This window comes from Lycorma delicatula, chromosome 6, assembly GCF_047948215.1.
Source record: "Lycorma delicatula isolate Av1 chromosome 6, ASM4794821v1, whole genome shotgun sequence".
Lineage (NCBI taxonomy): Eukaryota > Metazoa > Arthropoda > Insecta > Hemiptera > Fulgoridae > Lycorma > Lycorma delicatula.
In genome coordinates this window covers 541186-558443 of record NC_134460.1, presented here as the reverse complement: position 1 = coordinate 558443, position 17258 = coordinate 541186, and the positions used below count along the sequence as shown (strand labels likewise).

Genomic DNA, 17258 nt, shown 5'->3' with positions numbered 1-17258 from the left:
CAAATTCGAGGGCGCAGTTAAAAAGGAGTGGTGAGAGGCCGTCTCCTTGCCTCGATCCAGTTTTTATGTAGAAGGGTTGAGAGAGTTCACCTCTGAATTTCACTCTGGACTGGGTATTGGTTAAAGTTAATTTTATCATGTTTACGAGTTTAGGGTGAAGGCCCAGGTTTCTCAGAATATTCAGCATGGATGGTCGGTGTATACAATCATAGGCCCTTTTAAAGTCGACGAAGGTGATTATTAGTTGTTTTTTCCGTCTTTTATATAAGTCCATCATAAGTTTTAGGGATATTATTTGCTCCGGGCAACCTCTCCATGGCCTAAATCCCCCTTGGTATTCCCCAAGTTCCAGTTCAAGTTGGTCTTTGCATCGGTTGTATATGATTCTCGACAGTATTTTGTATGTGCAATCCAGGAGAGATATGCCTCTGTAGTTTTCAGGATTAGTTTTATCCCCTTTTTTATGTAATGGATGGATGAGGGCTGTGGTCCAGTGTTCTGGAAGTTTTTCTTCGTTCCATATTTTCACGAGGCATAGATGTAGGGAAGTTTTGACTGAATAAACTGATGAGTGTTTCCAGAGTTCTGCGAAAAGCTGGTCTTCTCCGCTTGCTTTGTAGTTTTTTATTTCATTTAAGGCTGCGAGAACTTGTTGATTTGTTGGCGGGTTGATATTTACCGGTGAAGTTTTAACTGGAGTTTCAGTGTCAATCTCAAAAAGCTCTGGGGGGTCGTCACAGTTGAGAGTCTATTGAAGGTTTCTGCCAAAATTTCAGCATTTTCTTTATTGGTGTGGGCCATATTTCCTTTTTTTCCTCTCATCATAAGGGTGGGTGGTTCATATCTTTGAAGAGCCTGACCAAAAATTTTATAATAGTCTCGGAAATTAGTTTTCTTGGAACTTTCTTCTATTTGCTGAATCAAGTTTTTTGAGCTTGTCGTTTGGTTCCTCTTATAATTTTCCTTTGTTTGGTGAATTCATGGTTAGATTCTTCAGTTTTCTGGGTTTGGTGGTTGATCCAAGCCCGGTGTCGGTCTTTGACTGCTTTGTCACATTCTTCATTCCACCATTGGTGTTTTTTTCTTGGGTTTATAGGGGCTAGTTCTTCAGCTATTTCTTTCAGTTGGGATGTCAGTTCTTTTAAATTATTAGTTAATTTGATTTTTTTTGTTGTTTCTTCAAAGATGGCATTGTTTATTAATTTATGTGGATCATAAGCTCTTTTGTTTTTAGGTTGGGATTTTTTCTTTTTATGCGGGGTGAATTTTATTTTAACTTTAATTAAGTAACGGTCCGATCCAGTATCTGTTCCTCTCAAGACTTTTACATTATAAATCTCCTTGTGATAATTCCGGTCCATGCAAACATGATCCAGTTGCCATTCTCCTTTTTTCCAATCTGGGTGTTTCCAAGTCTTCAATTTGTTTGGTTTTCTCATAAAATAGGTGGATTTTGAGATCATATTATGGTTTCTGCAAAATTCGACAAGTCTTTGGCCGTTCTTGTTAGTTTTCTTTTGGGCAGGCCATTTTCCGATAATATCACGATATCTTCGTTCTTTACCAAGTTGGGCATTAAAGTCCCCTATTAAAATCTTCGTGTGGGTCTTATTTATGTTGTTTGCAGTTTGGTCAAGAAGTTCCCAGAATTTGTCCATCTCTTCTCTATCTTTTTTAAGATTGTTTTTGTCATTGGTGGGAGCATGGACATTTATTATGGTGTAGAATTTATCGGCTGATTTTAGGGTTAAGGTTGAAATCCTGGGGGAGTAAGACTTAAATTTTACGACCGAGTCAATTATTTTAAGATTGATTGCAAATCCTGTTCCGAACTGTGGGCAATTCTTCATCACACGTTTCCCGGGGATTCCTTTGTAAATTCTGTAACCCTGAGATTCAAACGGCTCTCGATCGGTGTTTCTCATTTCTTGAAGTCCTGCGATTAGGATATTTTGTTTGTCCATTATGTCTGTTAGAGTTTTTAGTTTGCCGGGTTGAGTTAGAGAATTAATGTTGTGAGTGGCAATGTAGTTTATTTGCTTGTGTCTTATCCTCAATTTTGAAGTTGTGTTGTTTTTGGGCGTTTCCAAACGCTCCGATTCATTGTTATCTTTTAAGCAGCTGCCCACCGGACACCGGGTCCGAGTGCAGCCTTCTCTGGTATTTACCAGACGGTGGATTTTTTCTTAAAAGACCTTCCATATTTGACTTTCAAAGGCAAGTCAGTCTTGGGTGGGAATAAATTCCCGAGTTACAACTCTGGATGTGATCCAGAGAGGTGATTCTGATTTAGTTCACCAGTAGAAATATCCATGTTTCTAACTGGTTATCCAGACGAACCAACGTGGAGGCGCAAACCGATTTTTTTAATTGAGATTTTAAGTATGGAGAAAGTTTAAATCGGTTCCGGAATCATTTCGTCCAGAAAATGTTATTATAGCAGTTTAAATACATTACAGAAATACATTTAAAAATAACTATTATTTTATCAAACATGGTCCGATGGTATGATAATACAATTAATAATTATTAAAAAACTATTTATTAAAATTTAAAGATTACAATCAAAAATATTTAAAACAAAAAATTCATTTAAGAAAATATTTTTTTTTATAAAATATACCACTAACAAAATAATAATTACTAACTTGCAACCCATCTGCAAGTTAGTTAGGTAAACTCTTTTCCAATTCTTGCACTAAAGTTTAATACACAATAACATAATCATTGAAAACTACTTCATAACATTCAGGCACTACCTAATTCCAGGGTAATTATACTGTATTAACAAATAAAACACTGCTTTACATTTTAACATATTTAAACTGTATTTTAAGAAATTAACACATTAATTGCATTAACATATTAAACTATATTAACATATAAGACATGTACAATAATAAACTTCATAGATAGGAAGTGAAGACACTAGATTACACAACTTCCAGCGTTTCTCAACCTTTCAGTATTTGCAACTCAATTTTCATTGTGTCCCCTCTCTCATACAATAACAATGTATACAGTAATAATCTATTTTGAATATTGACACTAAAGCTACACTATGACTGCAAATTACTATGACTATAAACCTTACGAATTATCAAAAAAAGTAAGTTTATTGATATTTGGCAATACAGATTTGCTGCACTGACAAAATCAGAATCGAAGACCTTTCTGTTGCTCTCTGAGAAGTTCTGATTTATCTTGGACATTCCGGAACGTCTGCACAAACTTGTATAAATGCTGCACCTTATTCAATTCCAGCCAGCCTCAGGTGAGTCGATCCTTCTCTTGTTGTCAAATCTGTTGTGAATACGTATGTTGTAATTTGCATGTTAATTGCAATTCACAGTATTAAATATTCATGGTAGTGATTTATACAGACTCATGGTTAAATTTTTAAGTAATAATAATGGATAAATTTTTAAGTAATAACAATAGACAATAATGAAGCATCAAGGGTACAGACGAGTGTAGTTCCAAAAATAAAATCAAGAATACTTAAATTTTGGGTTTACCAGTACTAAAGTAAATGAAGAAGAAACGCCCCTGTGTGTTCTTTGCTCAAAAATTATGGCAGCAGACAGCATGAATCCTAATAAACTTAAACAACATTTGAAAACGCTTCATAATGAGTACGTTAAGAAAACCTGAGAATTCTTCAAATTAAAATTAATATCATATGAAAAAAACATCATTTTTAAAAAAAAACTTTGAGAATGAAAAAGCTTTACTTGCCTCTTACAAAGTTTCATATAAAGTAGCCAGATGTAAAAAACCTCACATCACTGGTGAAGAGCTTATTTTGCCGGCTGCAAAGTATTTTTGGCAATAATTTTGCCAAAAAATTGCAGTCCATGCCTCTATCAAATTGGTGATATAACTAAATATGTACAGCATCAGCTTTTCTTGAAGTTTCATGACAAATTGTTTTCAATTCAGCTTATTGAGGCAACAGATATCAGTAAAGATAATTATTTCATTGTCTGTGTTTGATTTTTGTGATGGTATGTCAGCAGTAGAAGAACTACTTTTCTCCAAACCATCAGTACTCAAAGCAACATTTGCTATCTTAAATGATTTTGTAAATGAGGCAAACACAGAGTGGAAAAATTGTGTCGGAATATAATAGCACCGATAATGCTTGTTCAATGTCTGGAAGATTACAAAGTATACAAGCAGTTGTGAAAGAAGAATCTCCACAGTGTTTCTGGACACATTGCATGTGTCCAGAGAAGAAGCTCTGGCTTCCAAAGAAATGAGTCCTGGTATGAATATTGTGTTAATGACAGTTGTATTGTGTTGTAATGGCAGTTATAAAATTAAGACCCCTAAAATCAAAAATCTTTTCATGAGTGCAGTACATTCAGCATTACTATTTTGTTGTGAGGTAAGATGATTATCAATTGGGAAATTTTTGCTATGTGTTTCTGAATTAAAGAGATGAAATTGTCATTTTTCTAGAAGAGGAAAACCGACCAGAAGCGGAGAGGTTTCGAGATGGTTTAGTTGTGATGGAATTGAGCTACTTGGTCGACATATTCAAGGGACAAATACACACATGTTGGATAACAGTGATTAAGAATGTTTTTTTTTATAAAAAAATTGGAATTGTGGAACAGAAATTTAAAGCAAAAAACCTAGAAATGTTTGCAAATGTGGATCAATGTGTTAAAACTTACAAGGCTGAAGAATAACAGGTGAAAATAGTTTTTATAACCTTTTAAAGTCATTTAGCCATGCTGGCAAAGAATTTTAAAAAGTATTTTCTTGCTGACACAACTTGGTAGCAAGTTATGAGCGGGCTAGGGATCCATTTTAAAATACTCCTGCAGGGCTCTCAACTGCCAAAGAAGAAATCTTCATAGACTTCACAGCAAGTGGGAAAATCAAAACACAATTTAGTAATAAATCACTCTTGGGATTTTAGGCAAGGGTGGATGATGAGGGATGGATTTTCTGCAGTGGCTGCTTTGAAGAAAAAATATAGTGCTCGGCTAAATATAGAAAAAGAACTCAGGAATGTCTATTTCTAATATTAAACCTTCCTTCGAAAAACTTTGCTCTGCAAGACAGGCCCACGGGAGTCACTAATAATTATTAAACTTGTTTTTAATTAAGTATTGATAAGTTAGTTATTAATACATTGTGGAGTGCTGATACAATCCTATTTATAGTGTACATATGTATTATAGTGTAAATTTATTTGATTTATCCTATTAATAGTGTAAATGTGTACTTATTATTTATTATGTCAGAATGTATTTTGTTTTGCTTGCTTTTATTTCAGTAAATTAATAAATTTTTTAATATTTCCTTTTCGATATGCTGCACCCCTGATTTAGTGTCATCATACCCATGGGGGGGGGGGGGCAGCACAGGTTGAGAAACACTGACTTAAGCAATATTTTAAAAAAATAAATAATAATTCCATATAATGAATGATTTAGCTTGACAAATAAATGACAGAGATTAATTTTTTTAGTTTTTTTTTCTTGTCACCTGCCACTGTAGGACCATGTTTAATAGTTAATGTCAGGATGATTTCCTTCTCTTCCAAGTATTCTTCATTTTCAAACTATATTGTTCCTTCCTTTCTTGCAACCATCTCTTTACTGCTGCACTCTCTGGTTCCTTTCTGAGAACATTCACCAATTTGGATTTTCTTCGTAAATGTATCTCTGTCCCTTACATTGGTTATCCCTGTAATCATGAGATCTTCTTTCACCTGTGTGAAGGCACTTACTGTTTGTTTTCGCTCTATCACTCTTCTCAAAAATCCTCTTTGTCAACCTGTTTTCATCCATTCTAGCCAAGTGCACACAGAAGGCCAATCTTCTTTTTCAAATGGCATCTGTGAGTCTGTATACATGGAGGTAGTTGTTTATTCTTCCATAACCTCCAACACTCATCAGTTTTCTACGGTCCAATTACCTGTCTAAGTACTTCCAATTTATTAATCTCTCCTCAGTTTAGAGTTACACACTCTGTAGTATACAGTACTGCAAACCTAACTACTACTATAGCGTAAAGTCAAATCTTTCCCATCCTCAATATCCTCTTTTTTATTGTATAAATTTTTTTTAAAGGCGTAAGTCTTCTGCAGTTTATTTACTCTAGCCTTAATTGCCTCTCTATCTAACCCATTTGATTGTATTATTTCTCCAAATTAGTTGAATTTCTCAGTCTTCCTAATTCTTCCAAACCTTGGTAATTCAATTTGGTGAATGCCTATTGTTGGTCATGTACTCTGTCATGTACGATTGATATCCTTAGACCTTTTCAGCTATCTTCATCATGATGTGTTCAATAGTTCCTCCGCTGTTTTTTCTTTACAACTGGAAGGCAAATGTGATACAATCTATGTTCAGATTTTCTTTAGCATATCCTGATCTCAACTTTTCTAATTTTCTTTTCTTGCAGATTTTCCTCCATTCCCTAATGGCCCTTTCCAAAACCACACTGAAAAGAAGTAGGGGTAGGTCATCTCCTTGCCTTATATCTGTCTGAATGCTAAATGACCGCAAGATTTCTCCTTTGAACTTAATTTTTGATATTGTTCCCGTCAGTGTTAGCCTTACACGGTTCAATGATTACTCATCTGAATCAGATTCTCTGAATATGTTGTAACAATTATTTTTTGCCAATGTGATCACATGCCTTCATAAAATCCATAAAGACCATCACTATATTTTTTCCTGTAACATTATATCTTCTGATTACAGATTTCAGGTTAAAAATTTGTTTGGTAGAAGATACCTACTTTTCCTAAACCCCATTGAAATTTCCTAAGCAAAGGTCCATTTGTTTTTCAAGTCTAGTGAGTAAGGCTTTTGAGAGGATCTTGTATGTAAAAGTTAACAGTGAAATTCCATGATAGTTACCAACATGAATTAAAGCAACCTTCTATTCCTCTGGTAATTCCTCCTCCCATATTCCCATGATAATCTTTTTAAATGTGCGATCAGTATTTTTATCTACATTCTTCCATTTCAGCCATGAGAATCTTCTCCACAAGCTTTATTTTATTTATTTTTCAGATGTTTAATACTCTGCTTAATTTCTCCTAGAATCAGTGACACAGAGTTCAGGTGTTGATGTTCTAATAATATTTCTGCGAATCACTCCTTTGTTTCCTTACAACTGAGCAAGCCCTCAAAATATTTTGCCAAATTTCATAATTTTTCCTATTGTTGGTTGGTCATAAGTTCCCCATTCTCCCTGCAAAAGCAAAGACTTGGAGGTGTGTATTTTGTCAACTATTGCTTAAATAATTTGTAATATTTTTTATGTTATTCTTTTGAAACTCTTTGTTTATCTTGTCTAAAAGTACCATCTCAAAATCCTTTAACACTGTTCTTAACATTTTGCAAGTTGCTTTCCTTTGCTGCTGGAGGTTCTCAAGGTTTACTTCAGTTTTATTTGCACACCAATATTTCCTCAGACATAATCTTTCTGCTACAGCATCATCACAAAGCTTATTCCACCAAATATGTTTCTTCTTCTTCTTCAATGAATATGCTACAGCTTGTGCTGCTTCAACACATTTTAACATAATTTCTTGCCAGATTTGTGTTTTAAGGTTCTCAAATTGTTCATGGAATTCCTCTCTGTTATCATATAATTTCTGATTATCTTGTCACGGCTTCAATGGCACGTGGTACTTACTAACCTTATGGTGGCCATTTTTGTCATTTATTGACTTCGATAGCTTGTTGTAGTTGCTAACCTTATGGTAGTCCTGAAAAGGGCTGTTATCGTCAAATGGCTTCAACGGCTCATAAATCCACCTTGTGGTGGCTCTGAAAAGGGCCGTTTTTTGGGTTAGCTCTGAGAGAGCTGTTGGGTCTAGAAGCTGGTCTCCGGTGAAGTCAAGGGGTTGTAGCTCATTCATTGAAGTCCGACCGGGCTTTCCCTCAGTGGCAGTTGGGTCCCACTACAATGTGGGCCCCCAGAGCCATGCAGTGTTGGGTCGGTGTCGGTCGTCCTTTGCTGGCATGGCCAAGGCGGTTCTTCCCGATTGATTCCATGCCAGGTCAGCTCCTGCTGCTTATTCTGCCAGCCAGGGCGATTGAAGCCCGGCGAGCTGGAGCTGGAGTGGGAAGGCAGAGTCCACGTCCAGCGGCTCCCTTGGTGGGCTGGCCAGGCCTGCTGCTCCAGCACGGATGTTTGCGTCTGCCGGGAGGTCCCACGTTGAAGCGGCCAGGGAACTTCTGTCTTCTTCCATCTTCTACTTGGTCTTCTCCAGGTGGTGGTCGACGATGACTCACTAGGGCTGCAGTGCCGCTATGGTGGGAGAACTGCAGGTAGGAGTGATGCTTGTATCAGCACGTACGTTTACTGTGAGCTCACATCATTGCTACAGTGTTCACCCGCCGATTATAATTAGGCATATATGTGGTAACAATTTATTCTTTGGATTCTGCCTCACGTCACCTTTCTCTTATGTTGGGAGTAAAAACCTTGTTTTGATTGTGATGAGATAATGATGCTCCTTTTCATGATGGCTAAATGATCTATTTGGAATTCAGAAAGCCTTTCACACAGAGACCACCACATTTTCATCTTCCTAGGAAATCATTTAAAATATGTTGTCATAATTTTGAGATCTTCACACTGGCATAAAGAGATTAGTGTTTTACTATTTTTATTGGTTCTTTTATGTGCGTATAACTGCATATTTCTTTCTCTTTTCGTCCATCTGTTACAATTAGTGCATTGAAATCACTTACGAGAATCTTAATACTGTTCGGGGGACCTGTTCCATTTCCGCTTCTAACAAGTTCCAAAATTCTTCCACTTCTGGTACATTGCTCCAATTGTTCTCATTTATAGGACTGTGTGCATTGATGAATTGTGTATGTCTCGTTAGCACACTTTAGAGTCAGAACAGAGAGTCTTTCTGATGGCAATTTAAAGTCTACGACTGAATTTGATTGTACAGTTTACCAGAGAAGCCATTTCTAAGTAAGGTATGTTCTTCATCAACTTACCGTTTACCTTTATATAGATCCTAAATTCTCAGATTCGAAATTGTCATTATCCAAATACTTTGTTTCTTTAAGCGGTGTTGTTAAAATCAATTAGATTTTTTAGTTTCCCAGTTTTCAGTAATGAGTTTATGTTTATGGGCATATTTTTTTGCTAGGATCTGATCTTTAATGAAGGGTTTCCAGAGGGTTCAGATTCCTGTATGCATGGTGGTTGGGGCTCTCCAGAACCTTACCCCATACTACTTTTTTTTACAAGCAATGGATTCCTGTTGGCAGTTACTATGATTATCACATTTATTACATTTATCATACTACATCTATCCACTGAGCAGTCTATCAGAAATTTGTATCTATTTTTTACAGATTGCAAGATCACAAAACATAATGTGTTGATCAACATCAATAAGTTAGGAAATTTTGAATAAGCCATGGATTTTAGATCCTACAACATTCACTGCATGCTACTTTGGGATACTTTAGTTAAAAAGGTGCCTCCATATCAATTTAAAAGGACAAATTTATTACTATACTGTTGCATAATTTACAAAGTAGCACATCTGCAAACAAAGCACCAAATCATTGTAAACTTTACAAGTCTCTTTTTCATGCTTTCATCACAATGCAGGCAACATTAATGGTGGACAGATATGTTCAGCCTGAGACTGAATGTGACCAACTGCTGAACTGTACTTGGACTTGCAATATGTTGAGGCAACAGTTACAATCAATGCTACTGAATCATAAAATGTCACAGCTTTCACAATAAATACAAATCTGTAAAACTATTAGCTATCACAAAACACTACTAAACAAAAAAAAACTTTTTCTGCCTTGTAGGAATAACTACTGAAGCCTTTTCATTGATGAGCAAGTTCCACACATTAGAACGTTTTCATATATCACAAACTAGCTGATAAAAAAAAAAAATTAAAAAAGGGAAATAATTTAATTTTTTTAAGCACAAATAATGTAAGAAGTTAATAAAAAAGAATATATATTTTAGATCTGGAAGAGGGTGGGTATTAGTAAGTTACATTCACCATTAGTAATTAAAGTTTAAACATAAATTAACAAACAATAATCACCAAACATAAAAACATTAAAAATTCAGATTAGATTTAATCTAATTTGAAACTGAAAAACAATTTTTTAAATCATCAAAAACGATTTAATTTGTGGTAAGATAATGATACAGTATCTCACCAAAAACAATTTAAGAAATGGACTAATAAGAATTATAACACTTACTAGTAATACTAAGCTGATAAAATCCTGACGCAGGATGTGGCTCAGAAGACATTATTCAAGTAGAGGAATATATACTCCTAATAAACTATTTCTCATATCCAGTCAACTGCTTAACAAGGAAAGTATACTGAAAGAAACCACGTATAACCAATTAAACTAAACACATATCAATAATTAATATATATTTCTTACAATAAAAGTACAACCAAATATATTATGATCTATTCAGGCACAGTTTAATTGGAATACCATTTTGTTTTAAATCGAAATGTCATTGTTCTGTTATTTTTAGGGCTGAATGTTATTCATTTTGTGGAGCTTATTATGTAGACATGCTACATTAAATTTAGTTGAATAAAGAAGCAATGGGAAAACTTTATTTCATTCCCTACGTTCCACAGTGTTGAATTTCTATGCAATTTTTACCAAAAATTGTAACAGTACTGGTAACTTATAAATATTATGGTTTTACTGCAACAACTACTATTTTAAAAAACTATCTTAATAAAACTACAACATACCTAACCTACATTTAAATAATAGCTAAACCACACATACTAAAAATGTATGTATACAAAACGGGATAAACCAGTAAAATAAGTCTAAGATTAATAACAATAGCAAACAGGCTTGAAATCTCTCATGCTTACAATCAAAATGAACAATCTATTCAAAATACATAAGTAATTTTGAAACTTTGTAAGCTTCGTTAAGCACTTTTCATACTACCCAAACAAGCACACCTCTTAAATAGCAATACATAATGTACAATCTTACCATTTCACCAATACTAGTGTATTTCTGTCCTATTTTCTTTCATAGTGGCGCCATACACATTTAAAATTATTTTCTACATACTGTATTTCTAATCTCTTTTGATAACATTAATGTGCATTTAGAATACGCTTCGTTTCAAAAATTTGTAAATTTTGTCTATTCATGTTAAAAACTCAAATTATTCTTACAATTCATTCTGTACAAATCAATCATTCATCAAAAAACAACAGCTGATTTTATGCTTTCAAATAATAAACAAGTATTGAAAATGAACAGAATACATGCAGACCCCATCAACCACTCGATGCAGAACACAGATCATACAATGTTACTGATACATACACATACAGCTCAAATAGTCAAACAGGTTTCTCATTCAAACATTGTCTGTTATTATTTAATGACTGTCAGATATTTAATTCATTGTTTACTCTATCGTGAATAAGGATTTTGAGTTTGCTGACAAGATGTTCAAATTAATATAAAAACAAATATAAATGTTAAACTAGCTTAAATTATACAAAGAGACAGTGCATAAGTAATATATATTTGACAGGATACAGAGGAACATGGTGGGTGTTATTAGAAAAGATAAGCAGTTATCACAACATGCATGAAGCAAAAAATGTTTTGGCAATAAAACTAGACATGAAACTCAAATTAAGCTTTATAACATAATGATTACATTAAATGTTGATAAAGCACCGAGGCATAAATACTACTTTTCTATATTGTTTCATACTGAATAAAACTAATAATTAATATATTATTTTCACATTTATTTATACAGTCGGTTATTTTTTGTTGTAATCTTTAGTCAGAAGCTTAGTTTCCTAATTCAGCGTAGAGGTTTCCTGATTCAGTCGAAGAAGAAGAACTTGAAACTTGAAAGAATGAGATAAGACCGTATCCCTCAGACAACTACTACACTAACTTCTACTGTGAGGGAGATGGACTTTAAGGAAGCTGAGGGAAAATGCTGTAAGAGAGAAATACTTCAGCAAACTAAACTTCAAAGAATTTGACCCTAATATTATAATGAATCATTATATTACATTAATGTAAACCACAAGAAGGAGCCTACTAGAAATCACCTAAGCAGCAACAAAAGTAGTTTCTAATGTACTTTGCATCTTCAGTCAATAAAATGTTTTAAGTATTTACTTTTTTGAATTAATTAATTAAATATTATTTCATACTTCCATACATATAAATCTTAAATAATTACAGTATTTATTAGACTGAATCGGTTCACAATAATCAAATGTTATATTAATTTTATCAATAATAAATGACCAATCCTATAACAAAATTAGTGATTAAACAGTTTTATGATGAAATCAGTAACACAACCATTAACTAATGACAAAGGAACAGATCAATAGCTCCGTGAAATTTGACATTTTTAAAAACTGATACTAAATCTGTTTTTAATTTTTGTATTTTTTTATTAAATTCCATTATTTACTATTATTAATTTTAGGTAAGGATCCTATATGTGGAAATATGAATAAATTATGGGTAAAGTAAATAAAAAAACCTGCATTGGGAATAAAACTCTACTATTATTGCAATTAGTAATTCAACAAACTAAACTTCAAAGATGATAAACATATATCATTAGTATTCCTGAAATGAATATCTAAATATTATCACACGCTTAGCTTCATTCAAATATTAACATTTGTAGTACTTATTCATTTTAATACCACCACTTGACTTTTTTTTATTTTAAGTCAATAAACCAACTTACACCTAAAATCATACTTCTGAATTTAAATGAATCATATTATATTATTATTATCTATGAAAATTTTTAATAGCTTTGTGTAAAAGTATATCGATGAAGATTAAAAATGATTTTTTAAAAGAATGATAGCTTCAAATTCAGATAATATATTTAATGTAAAGCATTGACACCAAACATACATGCACAAATATGGATTAATACACTTAATATATTAGTATATTAATATACTAACTGGATACTATTGCGACAGATTTTTTAAAATTACTTTTTGGAGCAAGCAAAGTGAGCAGTAGCATGTATAAAACTCTAAGACAGAAAATTACTATACAAAATCAAAATTGAAAAAACTTTAATTACACCTTGTAAACAAGAAAAACACTGCCCCGCATGTAAATGACAAAATTCAAAAATCATTCATACAAGTTAAAACAAATAGCTCTGAAAACATTTTGTTTTTCAGTTTCAGCTGCCAAAATTTATTTTCCAAATTTCTACTATATGTAAACAGATTCTGCACATCTAATTATGATAAAAATGTAGGAGCTCAGTAATTTGACTAAAAAATGTTGAAATTTAACCCTCAAAGCTATATCTCCATAATTATGAAGCAAACTTTATGAAATTGAATAAACATCTATCGTAAAACTTCTTTTTTTTTATATTTTGAATAAATAAAATTCGTTAAATGCAAAAATGGTTTAAAACATACAAATGCATAAAATATCAAATGAAACTGTATTAATAATGTTAGTTGTTTAGGAAAAAAAATTATGTTACAAGTCTTTAATTAAAATATGCTTTGTAAAGTACTGCTTTCATGAAAGTAATCCCCCATGATTACTTCTCTCATTGCAGTGTACTTGTACTCTCTCAATATATACTTGTTTTAAGTGAAATTTTCCTAGTGCTGAGTTGATAAACGTGCTGTATTAATAGAATAATACTCTTTTGCTCAGGCTAATAAAATGTTATATGATTAGGAACTATTTTATTTAAAAATGTTTGCTCATATTCACTTGCTGCAGTCTGGGAATTTTAATTTAAAAAAAACAAAAAAAACTGAATCAATATCTGCGAACTCTTCATTTGAAAATTGACATGCTAAAATTATTACACAATTAATATAAACAATCTTTGGAATACATAAATTTTCAAAAAATGAATATGCTGTTGTAATATGAATGAAATTAACTGTTAAACAAGTGTTCTTTGGTTTGAATCTGAATTTTCAAATGAATGAATAAATGAGTATTTAACCACAAATTACTATAAATTATATTGATAAAAAAATTAAGATATCTAAAATGTATAAAATTAACATTCCACTATAAAATACTCTCTAGATTTTTTTAAAAATTATTAATACATTTCAAATTATTAAAATAATACCAGGAAAATAACTTGTACACTTGGCTGATAAATACTTTTTTCCTTAAAAAACTGAACTTTTAGTTTTATAAAATAAAAGTAAAAATTGTTGATAATATAACTTTGGAATCTAATTTTTAATTTAATATAAACAATTTTAATACCAAGTTCTATTACCACAACTAGTGAAATTACACATAAATACACAAATTGTATCTGTAACTGACAACTAAATCTTTTAGCAGCTATTACTGGAAAAAAACTGAACCAATATTTATATGAAATTTTGTGTATTATGTACATGCATTCCTTACGTTTTGGTAGGTGGTCAAACAAGCAACAAATCTTAAAATTTGCATAGCCATTTTCAAGAATATGTATATAATAATGAAAAAAATATATATTTCCATTGTCTTTTTCATTCATTTAGATATACTGTTGCCATATTAAGATCTACAACCATCGCCATATAATATGCATTATTAAATAATTGTATAGCTATTTGCATTATAAAAAATGAGAAATTCTTGTTACAAAATTAATGCAATAGAGTAAATGTTCTGAATGAATAAATAAATGTTCAGTATATTCAAACATATAAATGGGGAAGAAAATATACAGCACATTTAGCAACGTTAGTATCAAGATAAATTACTTAACTTTCAACAGTAAAATTGATCAAGTGGAAACTATAAAAATTTTGAACAGAAGCTATCCAACTAACAAACTACTTTTTCTCACACTGACTCTTTACAGCAAAGAAAACAAATTCATAAAATACTTTTAAAAAATAAAAATTCAGTACGTAAACTAAAATTTATTTTTTTACATATATACATACACCACCAATGCAGCAAAGGTTCTAGAAATAACAAAACAACAAAGTACTTTGTATAAGTCTACATTTTAAGTCAGTATCATAAGACAAGCAAATGATTGGGAATATAACAAACAAGCCAATGATTGAGAATTTGGTTGTACTCTCTTTTACTAGCAAAATCAGTATCTGCTAATTCACAAGCATTTTTAGAATCATACATCATTTTTAGAACACTATCTACATCAAACCAAAATACACATAACCTAAAATCATAATAAATATCTTTACATTCTGTACACAATATACGACTTCACAGCAACTTAACATGTACTTATCTAACAATTACAACTGTGCAAGGATTTATTTATAAGTAGTCTGAAAATGCCTAACAAAGTTAATAAAATAATCTGCTTACAACACATATTATTCAATTACTGAATTTAAGTATTATAAAAGTAAATGCATCTACAAATAATTATTAATAATTTACAATGAGTAATATGCATGCATGGTTTAGCAATATATAATAGTGTAACATGATAATAGTTTTTCTTGGAGTAGATAAAATTAAACAAGTAAAAAAAAAATTAATGGATAAAAAATTTTAGGGCGTTCTAAAAAACAAAACACAATTACAACATAAAAGTTTCAACTGAACTTAACTATAAAATCGTTAAATTGAGTTTAATACGTTGTTATTTGATATAACAAAACACAGCATGCAACTGCTGAAAATTGCTCGTTATAGAAATAAACAATTACTAAGAAAAATGATAATAATATATGTTAAACAATTATACCATACTATCTGGTTATATTAACGGATGTATTTTTGATACTGTGACACCAAATGTCAAAATGGGTAGCCTAATGTCTACAGAAAAGAAACAAACACGTAAGTAGCCAGAATGAAGTATAAAAAATATACCTTCACCAACCTCAAAGAGTAGATTTTAAAGTAAAAAAAATTTTCCTTATATCAAAAGAAATTAACACGGATTATTTTTTATTAAATCCATTAAAACCTAGCCTACAAGTTACACAATTACACATTCAATTTCATATAAATAGAAATAAAATACAATTACATCAATACCTATGCATTTTTAACACTGGGAAAAAAGTAACGCAAAACGAAAAAATATTGACATTAAAAAATAAACATCACTTAAATAGTGGAATACTAACCTCGCACTTCACTCATCTACAGAAATTTCAACAACTGATGTCACGCGGTTGTCAGCCTACATGATATTGTAGTCTTATTACACAATATTTCTTTTAGCCTTTTGTAAATTAAAAAAAGTAAATTTTATACTTCTAATAATACACAAAACAATCAATACTTTAAATAAATTATAGTCATTTTTTTGAGCTTAAAAAAGCTGCTTTACTTTGCCCTGCTGCAGTATTAAAAACCTACTTTTTCCCAAAATTTTCCTCGCTTGAACCGCTAAATTTAAACATATCCGTATGAGGAATTTTGTACATGACATTGTACGATCACGTAAAACCAGATCTTTGAATTTAATTAAAAATTTACTGTGCTTAGTTTCCTTCCTATATGATCGTGTTTAATTAAAAAAAAAAAAAACTGGCCATTATAAAACGTGATATAACACATGTTATATCATGAGAGACATACATATGTATCTCGGGTCTTTATAATTATACTTTTTATAAATGCTTCTAATTTTCTAATAATTAAAGTAAATTTTTATTGCATGCTAACTCATTAAAAAGCTTTCATTGAAACTTAATTTAAAAAATTACATATTTTAAATTAAAAGATGTAATTTTTCAAATTTGTTAAGTGAAGGCAATGTCAAAAGTTCTAAAACCCTTTTACATATTGTAAAACAACTAAGTAATTCAGTTACAATTAAAAAAAAAAAATATTAAAGAAATCAAAAGAACATTATATAAGCTGAATTTTACTTACTCATATGAAAAGTTAAATAATTTAATGGCAAGTCAGGTATTTTAAACAAAGATCTTTGCTTTTTCCTGAAAATTCCAGTTTTTTATTCTTATAATAATTATGTGAGGGAAAACTGTTCTTTGGTATTTATTTAACATACTAGCTACTACTAGTTACTAGCTACATACTAGTATGTATTTAACATACTAGCATACTTTAATAATGTCCTGTTAGTATAATTATTACAGCTAGAATTAATAAAATGAGATTAATTTTGACATGCTACATAAAGTTATGTTACGCCTTAAAGTTATAAATGAATACAATATACTCAGTAATATGTAGTAATACAAAATGACTAAAATTAATTTTTCCCAGACA

At 31.4% G+C, this 17258-nt stretch overlaps 1 protein-coding gene and 1 long non-coding RNA gene across 11 annotated transcripts in view; one reads left to right on the top strand and one right to left on the bottom strand.

Annotated features, from left to right (window-relative positions):
* The window catches only part of LOC142326622 (uncharacterized), a 32314-nt gene extending 20163 nt beyond the window's left edge, over positions 1-12151 (top strand). For both annotated transcript variants that reach the window (XR_012756815.1, XR_012756814.1), the window contains 2 exons: positions 3138-3274; positions 11836-12151. This is a non-coding gene — a long non-coding RNA (uncharacterized LOC142326622). The remainder of the gene's footprint in view (positions 1-3137; positions 3275-11835) is intronic.
* Positions 1-16358, bottom strand: part of LOC142326621 (uncharacterized) — a 74617-nt gene extending 58259 nt beyond the window's left edge. For 5 of the 9 annotated variants that reach the window (XR_012756809.1, XR_012756810.1, XR_012756811.1 and 2 more), the window contains exons 1-2: positions 16145-16225; positions 10242-10368 (exon numbers count right to left, since the gene is read on the bottom strand). Coding sequence is in view for 1 of the 9 variants with exons in the window: in XM_075369216.1 (XP_075225331.1) it covers positions 10242-10293 (52 nt within the window). In the remaining 8 variants the exon portion in view is untranslated. Of the gene's footprint in view, positions 1-10241; positions 10369-16052 lie in introns of all 9 variants that reach the window. The other 4 variants (XR_012756813.1, XM_075369213.1, XM_075369212.1 and 1 more) reach the window with 2 other exon arrangements.
* Positions 16359-17258: the final 900 nt, after the last annotated feature.